Source organism: Alnus glutinosa, chromosome 14 (assembly GCF_958979055.1).
Source record: "Alnus glutinosa chromosome 14, dhAlnGlut1.1, whole genome shotgun sequence".
NCBI lineage: Eukaryota > Viridiplantae > Streptophyta > Magnoliopsida > Fagales > Betulaceae > Alnus > Alnus glutinosa.
Window position 1 is genome coordinate 19531797 of NC_084899.1, and position 23295 is coordinate 19555091.

The following is a 23295-nucleotide window of genomic DNA, read 5'->3' on the forward strand; positions in this document are numbered from 1 at the left end:
CCTCGAGGCTTGAGAAGAAAACAACGAGACCTGAGACTGTCCGTCACAGGCCATGGCGATCCTCAATCTCCACCGTCGGTTTGAATTGAGGCATGGGAACCTCAGCGCAACCTCCTTTCCCTGCCACGGCATCACAGACTCCGTTCACCGCCAGATCCGGGGCCAGGCGATCTACACCGTTGGATCCTCCTTCTCCGCCGAGTGTCTGATCGTATGTTGAAGGGAGTACTGGATCAATATGCAAGAACACGCTGTGCACCACGATCTTGAGGTTGCGCATGACTTCGGGAGCCTTGATTCTCAAGTAGTTTATCCTTATCGGCCCGGCCAGAAAGCCTCCACCGGCTGTGGTGAACAACAGTGACTGACCTCGCTCGAGCGCGCGTCGGCAAAGTCGTCTCCACAGGAAGCTTCTCAAGGTCGGAGAGCGTAAGGAAACGGTTCGGCACGATGTGGAAACGGACATTGCTGATGTACGAATGAGAGCCGGTGAAGATCGAGAGGTCGTCCCCCTCGAAAATCGTCATGTTGTTGAGGCCGACGAGATCGGCGTACTTGACCCTCAGGGCGAGCTGAGCGCCAAGATGCTAAACCCGTTGTTGAGGAGCCTGAGCATGGCGTCCCGGAGCATCAGGCGCATGACAGCTGGAGGTGACGGTAATGCAGCGGCCTGGGCTCAAGGTCTGGATCTTGGAGCCGAAAGGGAGCTTCCGGCCGGAGATAGTTGATGGTGAAAGCGCCAGGAATAATGTGTTCGCGGAGGAGGTTGGCGACGGAGCAAGAGTCGCAGGCTCGAAGGGAGGAGTCGGTGGGAGCGAAGAGAGTGGAGGGACCGGTCCAGGCCATGGAGGTGGTGGATTCGGAGAGCGAAGAACTTCATTAATGAAGTTTTTTTTTTTTTTTTTTTTCCCTTGTAAACACGGTCTACGTAGACTTGTTTTGGCTTCTCTTCAAACTATATATTCTATCTTCTTTGAGCTTGTACAGTAGAAGCCATGAGCTTTTCTTCATCAAACCCTTGTTTCAGATTGGGTCTGCCCACGTACAGGCTCGGTCAAGGGTTTCTTTAGAGCCTTTTAATTGATCAATCTTTCTTGCTTAGAAGAAGATTGTGATTCCTTTGATTTTTCTTCTTCAAATTTCACAGCAGGAACTTCTGTAACTGCTAATATATATATATATATATATTCAAATTAACGAATGACTGAATGAGAGAGAGAGAGAAGAAACAAAAGGCATGCAGTACTGATCAGCAGGATAGTGATGAAATCCTTGTTTATAATTAAGGGCCGTGCGTTCATAATCCGAGGAGAATAAAAGATAATCCTAACCCTAATCAGAAAAGGTTTTGGTAATTTATTAAAATTAAGATAGATACTATATATTCTTGATCTAACAAATACAGGCTTCTTTTTTCATTTATTTTTTTTCCTTTCCTAAAATAATTTAAAAGGTTAAAATTCAGGTTATTGAGGATCAGGTAATATCATAATTTTCAGTGTATTATTTAATAATTTTTTTTAATTATTTATTTATTTATTTAGTCACCGCAAGAAAAATGGTCTTTAATTAGCAACCACCAAAAGTGGTCGTTAAAGGCCTTAATGTTCTCACTAATTACTACTTGTCACTTGCTAGAGGACGGTCACATTTGCGCTATCGTTAAAAACTCATTAACGGCAACTTTAATTTTCACAGATAATTACATAGTTGTCGCTAAAAATACCTCACATGAAACGATTTGTTATCGCTATTATCAAGTTATCAGCGACGAACAAAACAAAACAAAATAAAAAGAATGAATAATTGTAAAATCAGACTATATGGTTGCCTAAATTACAAATCACTTCCTATTGTATCAGAATGAATTCAGAGGTCCTTAGAGAATGCCAAAAAAATAGTTTAATCATTGGGGTCAAAGTTCGTTAAAACATTTGACAGATTCTATTAGGTAAAACGTCAGCACCAATAAAAAAACGACACATCAACACGTGTTACTATAAATAAAAAATATAAATATATACAACTAAAAAATTACATTTAAAAAAAAAAAAAAAAAAAAAAAAGGGCCAGCTGCCCCAGCTTGATCTAGGGTGGCCACTCCTTTAAGCTTTTCTTCTTTTTTTTTTTCATTTTTTTTTACAAGAATAAATTTTTAGTTTTATATAATTAAATTTTTTGATTAAGAGTGACACATGTCGTTTTAATTTTTATTTTTTAAATGAAATATTTTTTTTATTAGGAATAACATGTGTCGTCTTTTTATTCACTACAAAAAAAGGTGCAACTGGCCGTGTGTCTACTGTCTACTGTAGCGGTTACTGTAGACACGCGGCCAATTGGCCACGTGTAATGGAGACACGTGGCTGGTGGTATAAGAAAAACAAGTGGCCGCGTGTATTTATATACACGTGGCAAATTGTTTTTATCAAATATATATTAATAAAAACAAATTTTATTAAGATTTTGTACACTATTGATAAAAAAAATATATATGTATATGTATAAGAGAATTGGCCACATGGCCAGAATTTATGTAGGTAGGCACGTGGGAATTGTCCCGCGCGCCACCTAACCATTACTTTTAAACATAATATATATATATATATATATAGTTATGTATTTGAAAAGGGAAAAAAAATTTTGTTAAATACTGCACGCGTATTCGTTCTCTCTCTCTCTCTCTCCGTCAATACTGCACCCCCGGCCAACTCCCCGACCACCGCATGGCCGGCCTTCCCTCCGGCCTTCCTGACGTCTCTCGCTCTCTCTGTATCGCTCTCTCTCTCTCTCCGTCAGTATTGCACTACCGGCCAGCTCCCCGACCACCACGTGGCCGGCCTTCCTGACTCTCGCTCTCTCTCTCTCTCTCGCTTGCTCTCTCTCTCTCTCTCTATTGAACTTGCTCGTTCAGGAAAACCACACATGTGGTTTTCCTTTTATTTTTTTTTCTTTTTCAGTTATTAATTTTTTTTTTCATCTAAAAAAAAAAGAATTAAATTAAAAATACAATCAATAATTAAAAAAAATTAAATTAAATTAAAAAATTATATTTTAATTTTAATTTTTTTAAAAAAAAAAAAAAAAAAAAATATTGCTACTACAGTACACGTGGCCACTTGGCTGTGTGTATTTCAGTACACGCGGCAAAATGTGCATTTAGCTACAGCCGGATCTAACACGCGTCGCACACGTGTCCAATGACACATGGCCAACTGTTCGCCACGTGTACTCTGTCCGTACACGTGGCGAAGTGCATGTGGCAAATTGCTTTTTTTTTTTGGGAAATGATATTCACACTTCTTGTGCACAACAACTATACTCACACAAGACATATTGGGGTGGGGCCCACACACTGCTAAAATGTGCATTTAGCTACAGCCGGATCTAACACGCGCCGCACATGTGTCCAATGACACGTGGCCAACTGTTCGCCACGTATACTCTGTCCGTACACGTGGCGAAGTACATGTGGCAAATTGCTATTTTTTTTTTGGGAAATGATATTTACACTTCTTGTGCACAACAACTACACTCACACAAGACACATTGAGGTGGGGCCCACACACTGGGCTCCACCCCAATGTATTTTGTGTGAGTGTAGTTGTTGTGAGTATGATGTGTAAGTATCATTTTACTTTTTTTTGTAGTGATTGGTGCTGACGTGATATCTAACAAAATCTGTTAAATGTTTTAACAGAATTTGACTCTAGGGACTAAATTATTTTTTTTAGTATATCCTAAAGGAGAAATGATCCTTACACTCATTTCTCACAACAGCCTCACAATAAGCTGACGTGGCTGGTAATATTTTATTATTTTTTTTGTTTTCTTTTCTTTTCTTTTTGTAAAAAAATAATAAAATACTACCAACTATGTCAGCTTGTTTGGGGCTGTTGTGAGAAATGAGTGTAGGGATCATTTCTCATCCTAAAGACCTTTGAATTTACTATGATACGACAGTGAACGATTTGTAATTTAAATCAATTACATGAACTGATCGATTTTACAATTTTCCTTAAAAAGAACTCCACATAATGTTTTAACAAGTCTTATATATTGAAGTTCGAAATATACGAACTTCTCAACAGCTGGGGCATTAATCTTTTTACACAGTCCTACTCAAGTTCTTAATCAAACTAGGCAGATCGAAGAAAAAGCATGACAACAAGATATACTGAAGAGCACAAAAATATATCTCCAGTCAACCATTAATCATATATATATTTTCTCAGTACGTTCTCGTGCACTTGTCTAACCCATCTCTAACGTACGTTCTTCTCTGTACTCTGATTACAAAGCCTTCAAGAATGGGAGACACAGAAATATTTCTGCTCGAGAAGTGTAACCGGCCACCATTAATTGAATACAATTTAAATAGCGGAAAGGTTATTGAACCACCTTATATATTAATTTCTTCTTAGTAAGGTTATACATGCAGGTGCGATTATTTGCATTATCTGCAACTGCGGCTGTATTCACAAAATGTGAATATCACATTTAGATATCTGTATCAGTATCATCGATCAATATTATTTGCAATATCTGCAGCTGCATTCGCAAAAAATACAGTTATTATCCCCTATCCTTATATTAGGTAATTGTCTTTTAATTTGGGCTTTTTTGGATCTCTATTAATTATGGCATATTTTAAATGATTTTTAAAATAATTTAGGCCAGATTTTAGTGTTTTCAGCTTGTTTTAATTTTTTTTTTTTTTATGCCCTAAAATTTTGAAAATATATTAATTTTACATTAGTTTTGCTTTTTTGTCAGTGTTACACAAAAAAGTAACATAGCCAATCAAACTAATGTAAATATAACTTATACATAATCTAAAACAACTTCATTTTGATAAATTTATTATATATATATATATATATATATAAAATAATAATTTTTACTAACTGCTTTCGCCTTCACATTCGCATGTACAAAAAGTATATAATTATAAATAATAAATATGAACAATTAATATCCACCCATATGAACAATTAATATCCACCCACATATAAACCATACTTCTTATGACCTTAATTTGAACCAAATTGATAACAACGGCATTGAAACTTGAGATGGCTAGAACGCCTGTTACTTTTTGTCAACGATTCATTCTAGCTAGAATTATTGTTACGTACTTGTGGTAATATATATATATATATATATCCATCTTTGTGTTAGGACACCATATATATCAGCAACTAATTGGTTTAATCGATCTACATGGGCTTCAAGGCTGAGGAGTTTGATTCCACGTCTGCACAGCCGCTGAGGTTAATTTGTACTCCCGGCGCGCACTATCTCCACCACCGTATATATTCTCTCTTCTACTGCTTGGCTGCTACTTGCTCCCATTATTGCGATCAAGATTTGGTGCTCTACTTATAACCACGACCAGATCGAGCCAGGCGAAGAAGTTGTACGTTGTTCACTATAAATCTCGATCGCTTCACATGATTGTAAGTTCCATTAATGGAATCAAGACTCAAAAGTTCAATGGTACAATGCTTCGCCTTGGGAAATAGAACCACGCGCCTCATGGCTCGAATCAACCTCTGTTTTCAAAACTCCCGCCAAAACTAACAGAATCGAAAAAGGACGTCTAACAAGTAACAACCATGCGACCTGCATGCTTCGCGAAACTCATACCACGCGCGCGAAGCTCCCCTAGGCCCTAACTAACACCAGTAACTGCTCCGCACGCCCTTACAGACTTACAGTTTCCTTTAAATACCCGTTTCCTTGGTTTACTTTTACCCGGCCATTTCGCTCTCTCACTCCCAAGGCGACCTCTCTGCAACTCGCAGTGACTCTCGTGGCATGGCGATCCTCTCCCATCTTGGCTACCACGAGCTCGCCACCGTCGCACCCTCTCTCTCCGAATCCACCACCTCCATGGCCTGGACCGGTCCTTCCACTCTCTTTGCTCCCACCGACTCCTCCCTTCGAGCCTGCGACTCTTGCTCCGTCGCCAACCTCCTCCGCGAACACATTATTCCTGGCGCTTTCACCATCAACTATCTCCGGCCGGAAGCTCCCTTCCGGCTCCAAGATCCAGACCTTGAGCCCAGGCCGCTGCATTACCGTCACCTCCAGCTGTCATGCGCCTGACGCTCCGGGACGCCATGCTCAGGCTCCTCAACAACGGGTTTAGCATCTTGGCGCTCAGCTCGCCCTGAGGGTCAAGCACGCCGATCTCGTCGGCCTCAACAACATAACGGTTTTCGAGGGGGACGACCTCTCGATCTTCACCGGCTCTCATTCGTACATCAGCAATGTCCGTTTCCACATCGTGCCGAACCGTTTCCTTACGCTCTCCGACCTTGAGAAGCTTCCTGTGGAGACGACTTTGCCGACGCACGCTCGAGTGAGGTCAGTCACTGTTGTTCACCACCTCCGGTGGAGGCTTTCTGGCCGGGCCGATAAGGATAAAACGTAAGAATCAAGGCTCCCGAAGTCATGCGCAACCTCAAGATCGTGGTGCACAGCGTGTTCTTGCATATTGATCCAGTACTCCCTTCAACATACGATCAGATACTCGGCGGAGAAGGAGGATCCAACGGTGTAGATCGCCTGGCCCCGGATCTGGCGGTGAACGGAGTCTGTGATGCTGTGGCAGGGAAAGGAGGTTGCGCTGAGGTTCCCATGCCTCAATTCAAACCGACGGTGGAGATTGAGGATCGCCATGGCCTGTGACGGACAGTCTCAGGTCTCGTTGTTTTCTTCTCAAGCCTCGAGGTAGGCCTGTGATGACGTGTCTGTAGGTGTATACAGCCAACTCTGAACGCTTACGAATTTGATATAATAATCACGTCAGTTTTTGTCACTTCTCTTAATCATTTCTTAGAAGTTTTTTGGTACTTTTCTTAAGCTTTTCGTTGCTGCATGTGTTTTCTGGCTTAATTGCTGTTAACTTGGATGCCAAGACTGATCTTGATCGATAAACTACATCGTTTTTTTATTTCTTGCTTGAGCTAATTTGACTCCAGATTATAAAACAAGAACTAATGATTATAAAAATATGATAACTAACTGGTACAATCTTCAGTGATCTGCAAGTTTCAGTGAAATGTAAACATTTCTCCAAGTATATTTGTTTTTTTTTTTTTTTAGATAATATAATGTCAGCTTTGGTTGCTTAATTATCATTTTGTGTTTCCCTCAAGTATTGCTATTTCTTGGATAAATCCCATTAATTAAGCAATCAAATTTTGTCCTTGTATAATGCTTAACAGCGTTTTCTATATGATTTATCCATTCACTAATTAAATTTGTCTATTTTATAATTGCTTTAATTTGTGGAATCTTTGTGTTAGTTGCTGATTTGATCTCAGGTGTAATTAAGCTCTGGTTTGAAATTGACTATCATTGACCACTTTTTGTACGTACGTAGTCTTCTAATTGATTGGTCGATCAGTTCTTAATTGGTTTCGACACCATATTTTTCATGCACCAAAAAAAATTAAAAAAGAAATACCAGTTCCCATTTAGGTTTGGTTTCATATCATCTCCAATGGTTGAGCTTTAAAATTGGAACTTCATTAATGAAAAAGAATCACATGCATTAATATTGTAAACGTTAAACAAGAAAAGGCAATCTTCAAACCAGAAAGAAAATGGTCAATATATAGACTCTTCTTACATTAAACATCATCACAAGCTAGCTGGCTACAGCCGACTACAGATTAAAAAATTAAAAATTAAAAAATAAAAGAACAGATCGAATTAAAGCTGATTTGGTTAATTTGCACTCTCTTCTACTGCTTGGCTGCTATTTGCTCCCTCGTTATATATTCCTACCATTGCGATCAAGATTTGGTGCTCGATCTACTAACCACGACCAGAGCCAGGCCAAGAAGTTGTTGTTGTTCACCACCGACTCGGAAAGACCAAACTTGGACCACATCATTTGCCTTGAGTACATTCTTTTTGGCGGCATCATTCCAGTTTGTCCTTAACACGTACATGGAGCTTGTCTTCCCCGACTTTTTGCCCATGTCCCACTGCCTCAATATCATCTTACTCACCTCTCGCGAGGGCTCCAAGAATGGCACTTCCATTATCTGTTGTTCGGCAAGCAAATCTTTCTCTTCCTCTCTCAAGAAACCCCTATCGATCTTCCCAAACGGCATGGACAACCGATTATGGCCTTCTTGTAGGTCAGTGTCGGTGAGGCGTTTTTGTATTACCATAACCACCTCGGTTCCGCCTACCGCCTTGATGCGATTCTTGAGATCCTCAGGCAAGTCCGGCGGTGGGTTTGGAACGGCGGGCACATCCAGCTTCGGCCTCTTGTCTGATCTCATACCGGGTTCTTTGTTTTTGCTTTTAGACTTGTTTTGGCTTATCTTGAAATCGGGGTCGCCGTAGATTCGCTTCAAGCCATTCCTTCTGCCAGTGCTTCTTTGGGCTTCTATAAGAGAACCCATGATTTTTCTCTTGGAGCTTGCCACCGGCGGTTTCCATTGTTTCCTATATTTTTCTTCCTCATATTTCTCGGTAGCAACACCACAAACAACTAGCAAATCACCGAAGGCCCACCCAGTTGGGTCGTGACCCTCCAGATCTCTCAAACTCAATAACCCCATAATATTGATCACCGACTTTCTTTTCTCTATTTCAGTGGCGTACGTGAAGAGCCATAGCTAGGTTCCATTGTATTTATAGGCCAGGTGAATTGGTGAAAGCCGAAAGCTTTTGGTAATCCCTATCCGTGCCAAACAAGGTTTCCTTTAATGTTATGGAATTTGTAGGGTACTTTCGTCAATCTAGAAAAAAAAAAGTTTCTTTTATTAATAATATCTTTTTTATTTGTTAAGAAAAAAAAAATACTGATTTCTCGACCACCTATTCAAACAGTGCAGCACTCATTCTCTTTTGCCTTAATTTTTAGATTGGATTAAGTTTTGTAAAAAATGGATAATTGAACAGTTGGTTCATGTGGTATGTTAAATTTTTTTATAAATTCGGTTAAATACCACGTTAAACTAATAAGAATGTGACACATGTCCATCTTATAAAAATAAATATTAAAAATAAATAAATATAGTTATTTTTTTAAAAAAAAAAAAAAAAAAAAAAAGCAATGGGTGGCTGCGCACCACCCACAGTAACCGCGGGGTGGCCCTAGAAGGTGCTTAGTTTGCCATAAAAACTTTGACAAAAAAGCAAAACTAATGTAAAATCAATATATTTTCAAAATTTTAGGGCTTAAAAAATTAAAAATTAAAACAAGCCTAAAACACTAAAAACTGGCCTAAATCATTTAAAATATGCCATAATTAATAGAGATCCAAAAAAAGCCTAAATTAAAAGACAATTACCTAATACGAGGATAGGGGATAATAACTCTATTTTTTTCGAATGCAGCTGCAGATATTGCAAATAATATTGATCGATGATACTGATACAAATATTTAAAAGTGATATTCGCATTTTGTGAATGCAACTGCAGTTACAGATAATGTAAATAATCACACCCGCATGGATACCCTTATTAAGAAGAAATTAATATATAAGGTGGTTCAATAACCTTTCCGCTATTTAAATTAATTGTATTCAATTAACGTGGCCGGTTACGTACACTTCTCATGCAGATATATTTCTGTGTCTCCCATTCTTGAAGGCTTTGTAATCAAGAGTACAGAGAAGAACGTACGTTAGAGATGGGTTAGCTAGACAAGTACATGAGAACGTACTGAGAAAATATATGATTAATTAATGGTTGAGTGGAGATATATTTTTGTGCTCTTCAGTATATCTTGCATGTTGTCATGCTTTTTCTTCGATCTGCCTAGTTTAATTAAGAACTTAATTGTGTAGAACTGTGTAAAAAGATTAATGCCCCAACTGTTGAGAAATTTGTATATTTCGAACTTCCAATATATATTAATACATGTGTATAGTACTTTGTTAAAACATTGTGTGGAGTTCTTTTTAAGGAAAATTGCAAAATCAGTTCCTGTAATTGATTTAAATTACAAATCGTTTATTGTCGTATCAAAGTAAATTCAAAAGTCTTTAAGATATGCCAAAAAAATAATTTAGTCCCTAGAGTCAAATTCCGTTAAAACATTTGACAGATTTCGTTAGGTATCACGTTAGCACGAATAAAAAGACGACATGTGTCACTCCTAATAAAAAAATATTTCATTTAAAAAATAAAAATTAAAACGACACGTGTCACTCTTAACAAAAAGAATAATGATTCAATGCCACCCAAATATACAACTTTTTACCACCTTGCATATGTGACAAGGTGGTCCCCCATTACTTTTTGAATTTTTTTATTTTTTAAAAATAAATTAAGGTGGGAGACCATATTGCCACATAGACAAGGTGGTGAAAAGTTGTATATTTTGGTGGTAGTGAATCATTACTCTAACAAAAATATATAAAACTAAAAATTTATTTTTGTAAAAAAAAATAAGAAGAAAAGCTGAAAGGGGTGGCCACCCTTGATCAAGCTGGGGCAGTTGCCCCTTTTATTTTATTTTTAAAAAGTAATTTTTTTAGTTTTATATATTTATATTTTTTATTTATAGTAATACGTGTCGAAGTGTCGTCTTTTTATTGGTGCTGATGTGGCACCTAACGAAATCTATCAAATATTTTAACGAATTTTGACTCCAATGACTAAACTATTTTTTTGGCATTCTCCAGGGACCTTTGAATTCATTCTGATACAATAGGAAGCGATTTATAATTTAGGCCAACCACATGGTCTGATTATGCAATTATTCATTCCTTTTATTTTGTTTTGTTTTGTTCGTTGCTAATAACTTGATAATAGTGATGACAAATCATTTCATGTGAGGCATTTTTAGCGACAACTATGTAATTATTTGTGACGATTAAAGTCGTCGTTAATGAGTTTTAATTTTAACGATAGCGCAAATGCAACCATCCTCTAGCAAGTGACGAGTAGTAATTAATTAGTGAGAACATTAAGGCCTTTAACGACGACTTTTGGTTGTCGCTAATTAAAGACCATTTTTCTTGTAATGACTAAATAAATAAAATAAAAAATATATTGTTAAATAATGCACTAAAAATTATGATATTACCTGATTCCCAATAACCTGAATTTTAACATTTTAAATTATTTTAGGAAAGGAAAAATAAATAAATAAATAAAGAAGCCTGTATTTGTTAGATTAAGAATATATAGTATCTATCTTTTACTAAATTACCAAGACCTTTTCTGATTAGGGTTAGGATTATCTTTTATTCTCCTCGGATTATGATCGCACGGCCTTAAATTATAAACAAGGATTTCATCACTGACCTGCATGCTGATCAGTACTGCATGCCTTTTGTTTCTTCTCTCTCTCTCTCTCTCTCTCTCTCTCATTCAGTCATTCGTTAATTTGAATATATATATATGGGGGATACTTGAGGATGAAAGACTTCAAGGGTAAGAAAATCTCAACATATATATTTATATATAAAAAAAGAAAAAAAAGATAGGAGTAGCTGCCGGTTAGGTAGCACCCTCTATCTGGCTAGGGGGTAGCTGCTCGCCACCCCTAAAAGAGGTCGGGGTGGCCATGCATGACCCCTAGAAGAGGCCAACGTTGGTACGTGGCCACCCCCACCCAGATCAAGGGGTGGCCTCCGGGCTACCCCTATACTGTTTTTATTTCTTTTTTTTAGGTTTATAATTGTATATTTTTTTTATTAAGAGTGACACATGTCATCATTTTATTGGCATTGACGTATCACCTAATAGCTAGAATCCATCAAATGTTTTAACGAAATTTAACTACATGAACTAAATTATATTTTTAACATAACCTAAGGACCTTTGAATTCACTTTGATATGAGGAGTGATCTGAAATTATGCCAATCACATAGACTACTTTTGCATTATCCATAATTTTAATTTTTTTTTTTTTTTTTTTTATTAAGAGTAACACAATTCATCAGTTTTTCCGGGTTAACATAACCTAACTTTAGAGGTAACATTGTACTACGCAGAAAGTGTTGCTTAGTAACAACTGCACATGATTAAGCAAATAACTTAAAACCGGGGATATTATCACTTTTTCCTTCTGGACAGTAATAACTTTAACTACACAAAGAACAAAAGCCAAAGACATGTATTCGTGCCTCACCATGTAACTGGAAATGTAATAACCTTCTATCTACTCACTTTCTTCATCACTTTCCTGCAAGTTCAGATGATTCATATTCCGTTCAAGCGGCGGAAGCCCGTCTTCTGAATCACAAGAGCTCTCATCCCCACCGAGAGATGCTGAGTGTGCTTCTGAAGCAGTGGAGAGCAAAAACATATTTTGAGGTTAGTTAACATAAGTTATTGTATTTTGTACTGCTTTATGTGACGATCTGGCATAAATCAAAAACTTTCTTCATTTCATATATGGGATCAGGATTCATATAACAATCATGGATTGGATTATGAGAAAAACATGGCCCATATGACAGTTCTCTTACAGATAATATAAAAAGAAGAAGAATTTGCATAGGGAGGGAGCTTGTGAAAAAAATGATCAACTGGTCGTGGCAGTAAGTAGCAATACAACCAGCTTAAATGTGTCACAGAAAATGAGGGGAATACTAGATAAAACTGGCAGCGAAAGAAGGCAACCTCTAATTCAACAGAAATGTGATGATAATTTGAAAGAGAAAATAGTTAGCCCACAACTCCAGAAGGAGAAGGGGTTTACAGAGTTTAATTCAATCAAGAGTATTAAAAAAATAAAAAATAATAATAAAAAATAAAAAATAAAAATAAAAATAAAAATAAAATAAAATAAAAAGAAAAGAAGAAGAAGAAGAAAGAAAGAAAGAAAAGAAGAAGAACTACAGAGGATCCCACAAGTCATTTGATGGCAAACACGTTTGACATATAAAACTTCAGTTATACCAATATTAACAAATCTATGCAAGAATAACTTCTAGATCAATTAAGATGGGACCTCAAATATGGCATTCAAACATAGAGGAACACTTTTTTTTTCCCTTTTTTCACAGTAACAACAAATACCTTTCACTTCTGGTGGAACCTTTGGAACTTGTCTTTGTTGTGAAAGCCAAGCATTTTGAACTGAAATAATATTAGCACTATTTTCACACTCGGAGTATGCCTTCAGAAGTTCCCTGCATCAATTAAAATGCCAGAATTTGAAAGAGTAAGAGTCATGAAAAATCTCAACTCTCCAAGGAAATGAAATTGCATTGTAAATACATCTGTTAAGACAAATGCATTTTTTATTTCCAAACCCTTTTGAAATCAGTATACTATGCACTTTTCTTGGATCTCCAAAAATTGAATGATCCAGTGTTACTATGTGATTCCCATACACATATGGTTTAGTTGCATTTTGAAAGACAAATTTGTGCCATCTTAACTTATTGAAGAAATGACATATATCATATCCATAGAGATCCAAAACTCGTTTCTCTCCATGTTTTTTTTCCAGTGTAGTTGTAGTACCTATGTTCTAACTAACAACTACATTCTATAAACATAATAATCAAGTCATCCACTCTTGCAGAGACCTCAGACCTAACAAACAGATCCTAATAAGAAACAAGCCAGGTCTGGAAAGGAGAAACGATCATATTAACTTCCCCACTTAACTGGATGTTTGAGAAATGATGCTATGCATGTTTTACTGTGTAATTGAGTGCAGACAAGCACACACGCTCTATCAACTGACCTCAGGTTTTAGAAATCTCACGCTATAGGTTTTAAAAACTACAGAATAACTTACCGAAAAGATGTATGGCCAAGATATAGGTAGGTTTGAGATGACTTAGGCTTTTTGAAAGATATGTCAGAGACCTCTTGATAGCTAGGGCCTTTGTACAACATACACTTTCTGAACTCGTGATCAAGAAGAAACAGAGGTGAAGCTTTCAGTAGAGTAGCTCTCTGATGGCCATCCATTTAATGGTTCAAGGGATAGGGACACTCAGATCTCGATTTTAGATATTGTTAGATATTGTGGTCTCTTTGTTCATGAGGTTAAAACTTTTTAGGCCTGGTTGCGTTCAACTCAAATAACTTTTATACTGTTCAGGAAAATACATACACACTAGTGTACATGGACCACACTTTCCAATTAATAAAGTATCTTCATAATTCACAGAGAATAGATAAGTGAATATGAGAACAAAAACACACCTGTTGAGGGACAAGAAAGCATGACCCCACTTAAACTTGCCAAGCAACAGATTTGCAGTTTCCTCTTCCCCACTGGTAAACCATATGATAGAAACATAAAAACAGAGATAAGATGCTCTATTAGAGAACATATCTGATCTTGGGCACAACTTAAGAGACATGTTCACAACATAGAAGGTGGGGAGACCAAGTATACTGGAATAGTGACCCGCTAAAATTAGAAATGCTGCCAGAGTAGATTATGCAGGACCCAGCCCTGATTAAAGTTGGGAAATAAAACTAAAAAGTAAAATAAGAAATCAATGAAAACTAAAATGGAATCCTTATCTTGAAAGAATATCAATCAATCAGAACATTTTCCTTCAGATCTCAGAATTCTACCGAATTATCTTCAAAAGTAGGACATCAAAGCTAGTTCTACTGAAGGTGTGTGCTAAGGTGGGGTCAGATGCCCCTTGACACTCGTAGGCTTAAAAATAAAATGCTGTTGTGTCATTAGGCTGTTATAGTCTCATTAAAGCTGCTTCTACCATAGGAGTCTCATTCTAGCATCTTTGGCCTTTCGGCTACAAGGATACAAACAATAGCAACTTCAGACTTTTTGATGGGGGTCCATGCATCCTAACATTGCCACTTACCAAAACACAAAATAAGCCAGTAACCTTGTCTCTCAAACAAACTAATTATAACACGTACTAAGTCTATGCAAATAATAATCTGATAAGAGCCTCCTTAGTAGAGATCTGCATCTGCAAAGCAACGTGCATCTCACATATAGGGTTCAGCAGATGGAAGCTAGACCTGCCTGCCTGCCTGCTAAGTTCCAAATAAAACTCAATTTGTCCTCTAAGTACAGTTAAGAGCTGGTTTATACAACAATTTTTTTTATAAGAAATCATGCACCAATATAAAAATTAGAAGGAACACCAATGATCACAAACTTCAGTAGGGTTTGGCACCCTAAGAAACTGTATTGCTTAGATGAGGTTTGGGTACCATATGAGTAAAGCTGCAGATAATGCCTCCACACAAGATAGTTGACATGGTCTACCATAATTTACTGGATTTGCTGCTACAAGCCACGGCACTGCACTTTCAAGTGGTTTGTCAATGTTAAAGACAGGCTAAGAGACAATCAAACACAGCAATTCCATGAACAATCATAACAATGCCAATAAATAATATATCCAGGAACAGAGACACCAGAGACATTTCATAAGTGCAGTAAATTCCTCAACATGTCATCTATATAAGAAAATGAACCAGAAGTGAAAAAATAAACAATGCAGTGAAAGAAATTATATGTATAAGTCGATGCAGTACAAATAAAAGAATTTAAAAGAAGATGAAGAAGAAGAAGAAGAAGAAAAGTTGATTACAAGTGGCATTTTTTTTTTATAAGTAATAAACTGGTCTTATTAAAAGCGTAAGGCGCCCCTAAGTACACTGAAAGTATACAAGAGAACGCACCTACCTAGAAAGCGAAAAACGAACAAGAAAATCGTCAAAATTAAGCGACAAAAGGGACATAAAAGCCACTATCCAAATATACAAAATATGAAAAAACGAAGTTAAAATATCCTCCAAAGACCTGTCCAAATCCTCAAAACACTCTATTATTTCTTTCCTTCCAAACACACCAAAAAAGGCATGTCGCCACCATCTTCCAAATCGTAGCACTCCTTGGCCTTCCAGACGTCCACCAACAAGCAAACAAGTCGATGACTCTCCTAGGCATAACCCAAGACATACTAAAGCGAGTAAAAAGAGCACTCCACAGAGCGTAAGCCACATCGCAATGAAGAAGAAGGTGATCCACTGATTCCCCATTTCGTTTGCACATACAACATCTATCCACCAAAATAATATGCCTCTTCCTGAGATTATCCAAAGTAAGGATATTGCCTAGGGTCACCGACTATGCAAAAAAAGCCACCCTCGTAGGAGCCTGAGTCACCTAAGAGCTCCAAATTATCCGCAACAAAGGCATCCTTCGTACAAGCAATACCAAATAAAACAAAAAAAGCTTCCTTAAGAACTGTATCCCTACACCACAAATCATGCCAAAATTTGGTCCTAGTCCCATCCCCCATCTCAAATGTAGAAAAGCCTAAAAATGTTTCTCACCATTTCCTGAAGTTCTTCCACAACCCCACCCCAAAGGCACCTACAGGCTCAAAGGAGTACCAACCTCCCCATAAACTGTCAAACTTAGAGTCCACCGCAATTCTCCACCAAGCTTCTCTCTCAATCCCATAACGCCACAATCATTTACCTAACATAGCCCAATTGAACATCACTAAGTTCCTGATACCCAGCCCTCTCTCTGAAATTGGGGTACAAACCTTGGACCAACTCACCAAATGATATTTGAATTCATCACCAATCCCTCCCCATAAAAAATCTCGTTGCAGCTTCTCAATGCGAGCACCTACACTTGTCGGGAGAGGAAATAGAGACAAAAAATATGTGGGTATGTTAGTGAGGGTACTCTTGATAAGGGTGACTCTACCTCCCATGGAAAGGTATACCCTTTTCCAATTGGCCAACAATCGTTCAATCTTCTCAATAACGTCGTCCCAAAAAATACAGGTGGCATTTTATCCTCCACTGATGGAATATTGACACATTTGTATATAAAAATTGTAAGTTGAAAGAAGCATTATCACCAGACTTTTTTTCTTTTTCTTTTTCTTTATGAAGGGTAATCCCTCCAAGGCAGGGTCACTTTATATACCCACCCCTATCGGCCAAACCCCACACCCATGCAAAAGCACCCCCTCCACACAAATCGGATAAGACTCCGGCTTCGCCGGTGGGTGTGACCTCAAGGATTTGTTTGCACCCAAGAGAATTCGAGCCTAGGCATAATCACCAAACTTACCCACTTGTATCTTTTAGGTGAGGTCTAAACAGATGAATGATTGAAAGCAAAAGTTGCATTCCTTTGGATACAAGATAATAAACTTTTAGCCTATTCTGAAGATCTCAAACCTCAAAAAGTACAACGGGCAAAGATGTAAGCGCCCTATGCCGAGGTTCTTTCTATGATGAGCATTTCCTCCAACCAGGACACCAACAACTTATGCTCATTTCAACCATTAAATCAAAGCCAAGCCTTGTTCTTGTTCATTTTGGTGATTAGTTTTCATGAGTTTCTTTTTTTTTTTTTGCCCCTACTAGTTAGGTGCCTTCTTTTGTATATTCCCTGTGTACCTGGAGGCACCTTACGCTTTTTATAATATCTTGATTACTTATCAAAAAATTAAATAAAAGCCAAGCCAGTCAATCAACGTACTATCCATAAATTGACAAAACAACAGATTAAATCAGGGAGCCATAAGGTGCAGGAAATAACCATAATTTCTGTGCAAATGAAAAATAAGTTTTACTGCCTTCAATAGAAAACTCTCTGCTTTAAAGCAAATTGAACTTTTAGGGAATGAGCAAAAAGGAAAAGACAAAAACCATTCAATACTTTGCAGATTCTGCAAATGGATCGACTTTATTGTTTCTGGATGAACCACCAGCCATCAAAAGTCTATCCTATGTCCTAAGATATATTCTCATTGAGTAAATCCATTGGATCACTACAGAATAAACAGGATCAATGAATGTGTAAGTTATCACAGATACTTCCAGGAAAGGAGCTACTTATCAAATTTCATGACCAATGGTCTCTAGATCATTTCCAAGTGTTCACACACTTGGAGTCATCCAATATGAGAAATGTTAAATAGATCCATAACCATACACCATAAGAACAATACACAAAGGTGCTATATATGTGGAATACACCCATAGACATGTTCGAGATACACATACATCAAAGAAAATGCGTATGTAAAAGCATGCGAATGTGGCTCTATGTTAAATAGGATATTCCCAATGAGTATTCTGTTTAAAGAATCAAAGTACATACAAAGACGAGGAGCAGCACAACGCAGCTTCACAAAAGGTACATCACCCAATCGTGCCCATGAACAATCCACAACAGCTAATCCTTTCCTCTTCATTAAGCTATAATCTTCTTTTGAGACACATTGTGTACCAACTGGACTGCCAGAATGGATATAAACACATAATAAAAATCATTAAAGGAATTTTTTAATGTTTTTTATATGCATGTGCAATATATTAACTTGTTGTAAATTGATAAGATTTCAACCTAAGAACCCTACCCCATCCAACCCCTTTACCACCTGAGCCATAAGGAATACAGTAACATCCAATTTCATTTGAGAGGTATCAACTGCTTATTGAAGGGAATAATAGGTTCTACTACAAATCTGCATTCATATGATTATAAGGGTCTCTCCCTTATGCTTGCATGGATAATATACCCCAATCAGCTTGCCCACCTTCCCCAGTCCAAAAATCGACCCAGAGAGAAGCTTCTGATCATTGGTTTCATTCTTTTGAGCTGAAATGTTTGAGCAGACATGTACATTAATTGAGATCCACTACAGCGATGAGGGTTGCATAGGGGAAGCAATGACTGGATAATAGCCCCATCAACCAAAAGACAGGTTATGTCAATCCTACTAGTGGAATAGAAGCTATTACTTTTTTCTTTTTTGCTTTTGTTTCTTTTCAGCTAGAAACTATTCATGCTACCCTCGCTATATGAACGGACAACCAGCTGATGTTTAAACATGTTACAGATCTTCATATTGACATACAAAGATAAAATGTGAAATCACTCAACAAAAATAAGTAAACACCACAGAAAATTAAGATAAAGCAAATTAATATGCATTAAATACCTTAAAACAATTCCCCCAAAACCATTATTCACGCGCAACTCCTGCATGAGATTATTTAAATGTCAAGATTACGAACATGTCAACTATCTTCTTTTCATGATAGAACGGAATGATATTAAATTACTAGATTAAGCAAATAGTGGCTGAAGCAAATGAAACTTTGATTTTCAAATCTCGAATAAGCATTAACCTGTTGATCCAGCTTTAATTTCAGAATATATTGCTCTTGGTCATTTTAACCAACATCGCTTCTTGATACAACCATTTAAGATTCAGAACTACCATAAAATGTTTCAACTACTTAGATATTTTTGACATATATCAACTATCAATACAAAGTTGCAGCCAACCGCAAATACCAGTGACCAAAAATATATTGATGGGCTGTTACAGCAAGGTGATCTCCACATATTTCATGCCTACTCATTGTGAAGAAACTCATGATGTCAAGTTACAGAGCATTATTTTGGTTCATTTGAATCAGAAAAGGACAAGAATATTAGATCCATGCACAATTCTTTTTCTTTTTTCTTTTTCTTTTTCTTTTTCTTAAGGTCACCACATGGCTTGCATATGAGAAAGCCCAAATCTTCCAACCACAAAAGGAAAGCCTTTCAAAATTCATCTCTCCAAAGACTGCAACTTTATCCGATTTGAACTTTCAACATCAGCAGATACAAAAGTTATTGTCATTATTAAAAAAAAAATTTCTAAGAGCAGTTTTTAGGAATTTTTCAAATTCATTTGAACATCTTATTCTTAGTGCATCAAATGGCTAGCAAAGGATGGAGGAGGCCACGGGATATATACAACCCTCAAAGAGAGATCAGGTTATCCCTGAAGCTTAAGGGATTCCACGATCCCCGGTTCTTCTACCTTGATTTGTTTTTCTTAGTTGCCTTTATTGTTTTTGTTCGGCCAGATTTTCCAAAGGTAAGTCCCTTACTCTAAATGACAATTCCATATCTCATTCTAAAAAGAATCTCATCACTAACTTTGCACTGTCAAAACAAGAAAAGAAAAAAAAAAAAAAAAAACCTTGGAAATTTTTATTCCAGAACATGAACAACTCTTACAGGGTCTTATTTTGAATTGGTCACTTCAACTCAACCTATACTAAATTTCAACTTATCAATTTTCTCATTTTCTACCAAGTGCAATAATGTATCTGAAGATTTAAAAACATGATACTAAAGACAAAATACCTTATGCTGAAACTGAATTTACAATGAGGAAAAATTACATTGCAGTTAACATTAGACAGATGCAAATGTACATGAGCAAAACATGATTAGAAACAAAATGAGAAACAGATACTTTCTTTTAACAGGCCGAATCTTGAGAGCTTCCTTCCAGTGCACCTTTTTGCATCACATTGCCCAAAATCCTGAATCAACAACACAGCACCTTCATATCATAAAAACAGCATTGATCCTAGACATATAAAGTTCAAATAAATATTTTTCTTAGTAATGCTTTAAGAAGGGGGGGGAGGGGGGAGAGAGAGAGAGAGAGATGGGGAGTGCAACAACCAAACCAGTAAGATGTCACTCTCCCACCATTAACTGTGGCCCGCCCCAGCATGGCAGCATTCACTTGAATACAAAACTCATCCGAAAATAATTATAACCACAAATAATAACTCAAACATAAGATTGCTTGTTATACAATTCACACTATCACATGGGGAAAAATGCCAAACACAAAAGGTTGCTCAGTATACAATGACAAGCATGGAGCGCGCAGAACCAATCAAAACAAATAAAATCAAAAAGGCGACAGAGAAAAATGCATACCCACATAGCAAGATGGATTTTCGGACCTGCTGGCTCCTCTTCAGCTGCTGCACCAGTAAGAAAGTTGTTCAGCCACCAAAAAGACAAAACCCAGTGACACAGCGGCAATATATCAAACACCTTTCGTACCCAATACTTAAAACTAAAAATGAAATAAGAGAAAGGAAAACAAAAGCAAGTTATCAAGTTGGGACCTTGGTCAGATGGCAGAGACTCGTCTTCCCTGGAAAATTATGTGGAAAAAGTGAGATTAAGAAAATCAAGAAGAAAAGAAGACACTGGAAGAAGATGGGACTGACGGAAGTTGATGGCTTCGGCTGGACTGCCCCCGATGGGGGTGGTGGTTCTTGAACCGCCTGGTCTTGCTGTTGTGGCTCATATTTCCGTGAAAGTGGAGGTAAGCCAAGTACACGCACTGGGAAGAAGTGCGCAAAGGACGAGCTCCGAGAACGATGGCGGTGGTGTGTGGTTGGCTTGCTATGGCTTTGTTTTTATAGGTTACCCTTGTCCGGTGGAACCCCAAAAAGAAGAAGAAGAAGAAAACGAGGCATAAATCAAAGGTAAATTTATGATAAGTTCACAAGTAAACGGGTCTGATTTTTTTTTTTTACTCTCACTTTTTAGGTTTGTGTGAATTTGAAATGAGTTATAATGCGTTTTCGTTCTAATAAAGCGATGTTCATTAATACCATGAGTTTTTTTTTTTTTTTTTTTTTTTTTTTTTTTTTTTTTTTTTTTTGAAGGGATTAATACCATGAGTTGGGAATAGGATCTTCTTATTTTAAAAGAAATTGAGAGAATTTTCTCTCATGGCTTGATGGTGGCTCGTGCCATCGAGATTAGAGTATCTTTAGCAGTTGAAGTTAAAATAACTACTCATAAAGTATTAATCTCTACTTTACCTACTAATTATCTTAAAAACACTCCAACAATAATCTCTAATCCACTCTTCATTTTCTTTAAATAATATTTTTTAATTGTTTTATTTCCTTTCCCTCTCTTCCGTCCTCAGCCCCAACCGGCCAACCCCATCAAACCCACAGTCAAACCACTAAAACCAGCCTTGCCCACCCACACCCAAGACTCAGAATCGTCGATGGTGGCTAGTGCGGTCGATTGTCGGTGGTGCGGTATAGTGAGGTAATTTGTCCTAAATTCAACATTTTCTTTACTTCTCCTTGGTGTTTCTCGGCAAACAAATGAGGGATAGAGAATAGTATCGGTGTTTCTATACCATGTGGTGGGCGATTTGACAGTGGGGAAGCTAGATTCAACATTTTCTTTACTTCTCCTTGGTGTTTCTTAGCAGACAAACGAGGGATTGAGAATGGTATCGGTATTTCTGTACCATGTGGTGGGCGATCTGACGGTGGGGAAGCCAGAGATCGTGGAGTTCCTGGAGATGGAGATGGTGGAGTCGGCTATACGTGCTGTTGGAGACTCAACGGAAGGGGTGGGTGATAGCGGTGTGGACGGAGAGAGGGATGGAAAGAAAATATTAATAAACAAAGTTTTAGCTGATAAACAGGAATAGACAACATTAGCTATTTACCGTTCACTGTTAAGAAAGAAAAAGAAAAAGAAAAAAAAAAAAAAAAAAAAAAAAGGTCCAAAATGGTTAAATTTGACTATTTTGGCTAAAGTAGCAACCAGGGGTGAGCATGGGCCGGGGGGGGCAGGTTACCCCTTTTTTGGCCCCGCCCCGCACACATGCGGGTTCTCAAATTTACACATGTAAACCGCATAAAATCAGTGACATCCATGCGGGGAAGGGGTGGGTGACGCGGGGCGGGGGACGCGGGGCGGGGGATGCAGGGTTTGCGGGCTGTGCGGGTATCCCGATTCAAGCCAAAACATGAGAAAAATCAAACTTAAGCCAGATTTAATACCAAACATACACAAGTAGTGATAATTCTTTCCAGTATATGTTGCGTATAAGAAGAACCCACAACAACAACAACAACAAGAATATTCTTGAAAGAGGATTGCCATAAAGAAAATTAGACATTCTTGGACTCACCTCCTCATCCTCTGTATCAGCAGGACTACTTGGTAATTGGTAATGCTTTGTTTACCCATAGGCCATTGGATTGGCAGAGCAAGCAAAGATGAGAACGATCGATTGAGGCTATGGGCTGTGGTGCTGTGCGGCGTAAGGGAAGATGAAGTTAGGGTTTTTTTTGGACAATTGCGTTTTTAGCATTTAGGCTAAACGCACCGTATGAGTATTTAGGCTAAACGCACCGTTTGGAGTAGGGAGTGTAATGACTAATAGCTGTATCACACTTTAAAAAAGACTACAACCTGCATGCAACACGTGGTCCATTAGTCTTCGGCTCTTCATCTTCCAGATTCTTCCTCTTCTCTTCTTTTCGTTTTAGGTTTTACCGTTTCAACTTCAGCTCTTCTTTTCCTTTCTTCTTTTCGCAAATCCTCCAGGCTCCAGTCCTCCTCCATTCCACCTTCCTCCTTCGTTAGTAACGAAGACGAAGAGAAGATGAAGAGAAGAGGAAGATGAAGACCTAGAAGAGGAAGAAAATAAGAGAAACATGAAAAGGGGGGTGCGGCTGCGGTGCGCTA

General features: G+C 37.8%; 2 protein-coding genes and 1 pseudogene across 4 annotated transcripts; all 3 read right to left on the reverse strand.

Moving 5' to 3' along the window:
• Window positions 1-43: 43 nt before the first annotated feature.
• LOC133856783 (uncharacterized) lies at window positions 44-5993 on the reverse strand (annotated as a pseudogene).
• A 1815-nt stretch (window positions 5994-7808) lies between these two features.
• On the reverse strand, window positions 7809-8588 carry LOC133856784 (B3 domain-containing protein At2g31420-like). The gene has a single exon (XM_062291833.1). It carries the CDS (start codon window positions 8586-8588, stop codon window positions 7809-7811), a length of 780 nt encoding a protein of 259 aa, XP_062147817.1.
• Window positions 8589-12007: 3419 nt separating this feature from the next.
• On the reverse strand, window positions 12008-21344 carry LOC133857740 (uncharacterized). Of its 3 annotated transcripts, none has more exons than XM_062293071.1 (10): window positions 21015-21343; window positions 20910-20938; window positions 20716-20759; window positions 20239-20306; window positions 18920-18958; window positions 18076-18212; window positions 15150-15240; window positions 14154-14225; window positions 13011-13123; window positions 12008-12269 (listed from the first exon to the last, which is right to left on the reverse strand). In XM_062293071.1, the coding sequence occupies exons 1-10, from the start codon at window positions 21092-21094 to the stop codon at window positions 12148-12150; spliced, it is 795 nt and encodes a 264-aa protein (XP_062149055.1). In that variant the 5' UTR covers window positions 21095-21343; the 3' UTR covers window positions 12008-12147. The 3 variants fall into 3 exon arrangements, with proteins under 3 accessions (XP_062149055.1, XP_062149054.1, XP_062149056.1); XM_062293070.1 differs by having other exon boundaries at window positions 20716-20762; window positions 21015-21341; XM_062293072.1 differs by lacking the exon at window positions 14154-14225 and having other exon boundaries at window positions 20716-20762; window positions 21015-21344.
• Window positions 21345-23295: the final 1951 nt, after the last annotated feature.

What these genes read in the sequence shown, in the direction of transcription:
- LOC133857740 (XM_062293070.1), bottom strand. Translation starts at nt 21,094, where the DNA reads ATGAGCCACAACAGCAAGACCAGGCGGTTCAAGAACCACCACCCCCAT. An exon ending in TTGTGCTGCTCCTCGTCTTT is followed by an intron (nt 15,241 to 18,075) that starts GTATGTACTTTG and finishes TTGAAAGTGCAG; the next exon opens with TGCCGTGGCTTGTAGCAGCA. An exon ending in GCTTTCTTGTCCCTCAACAG is followed by an intron (nt 13,124 to 14,153) that starts GTGTGTTTTTGT and finishes TAATTGATGCAG; the next exon opens with GGAACTTCTGAAGGCATACT.
- LOC133856784 (XM_062291833.1), bottom strand. Translation starts at nt 8,588, where the DNA reads ATGGGGTTATTGAGTTTGAGAGATCTGGAGGGTCACGACCCAACTGGG.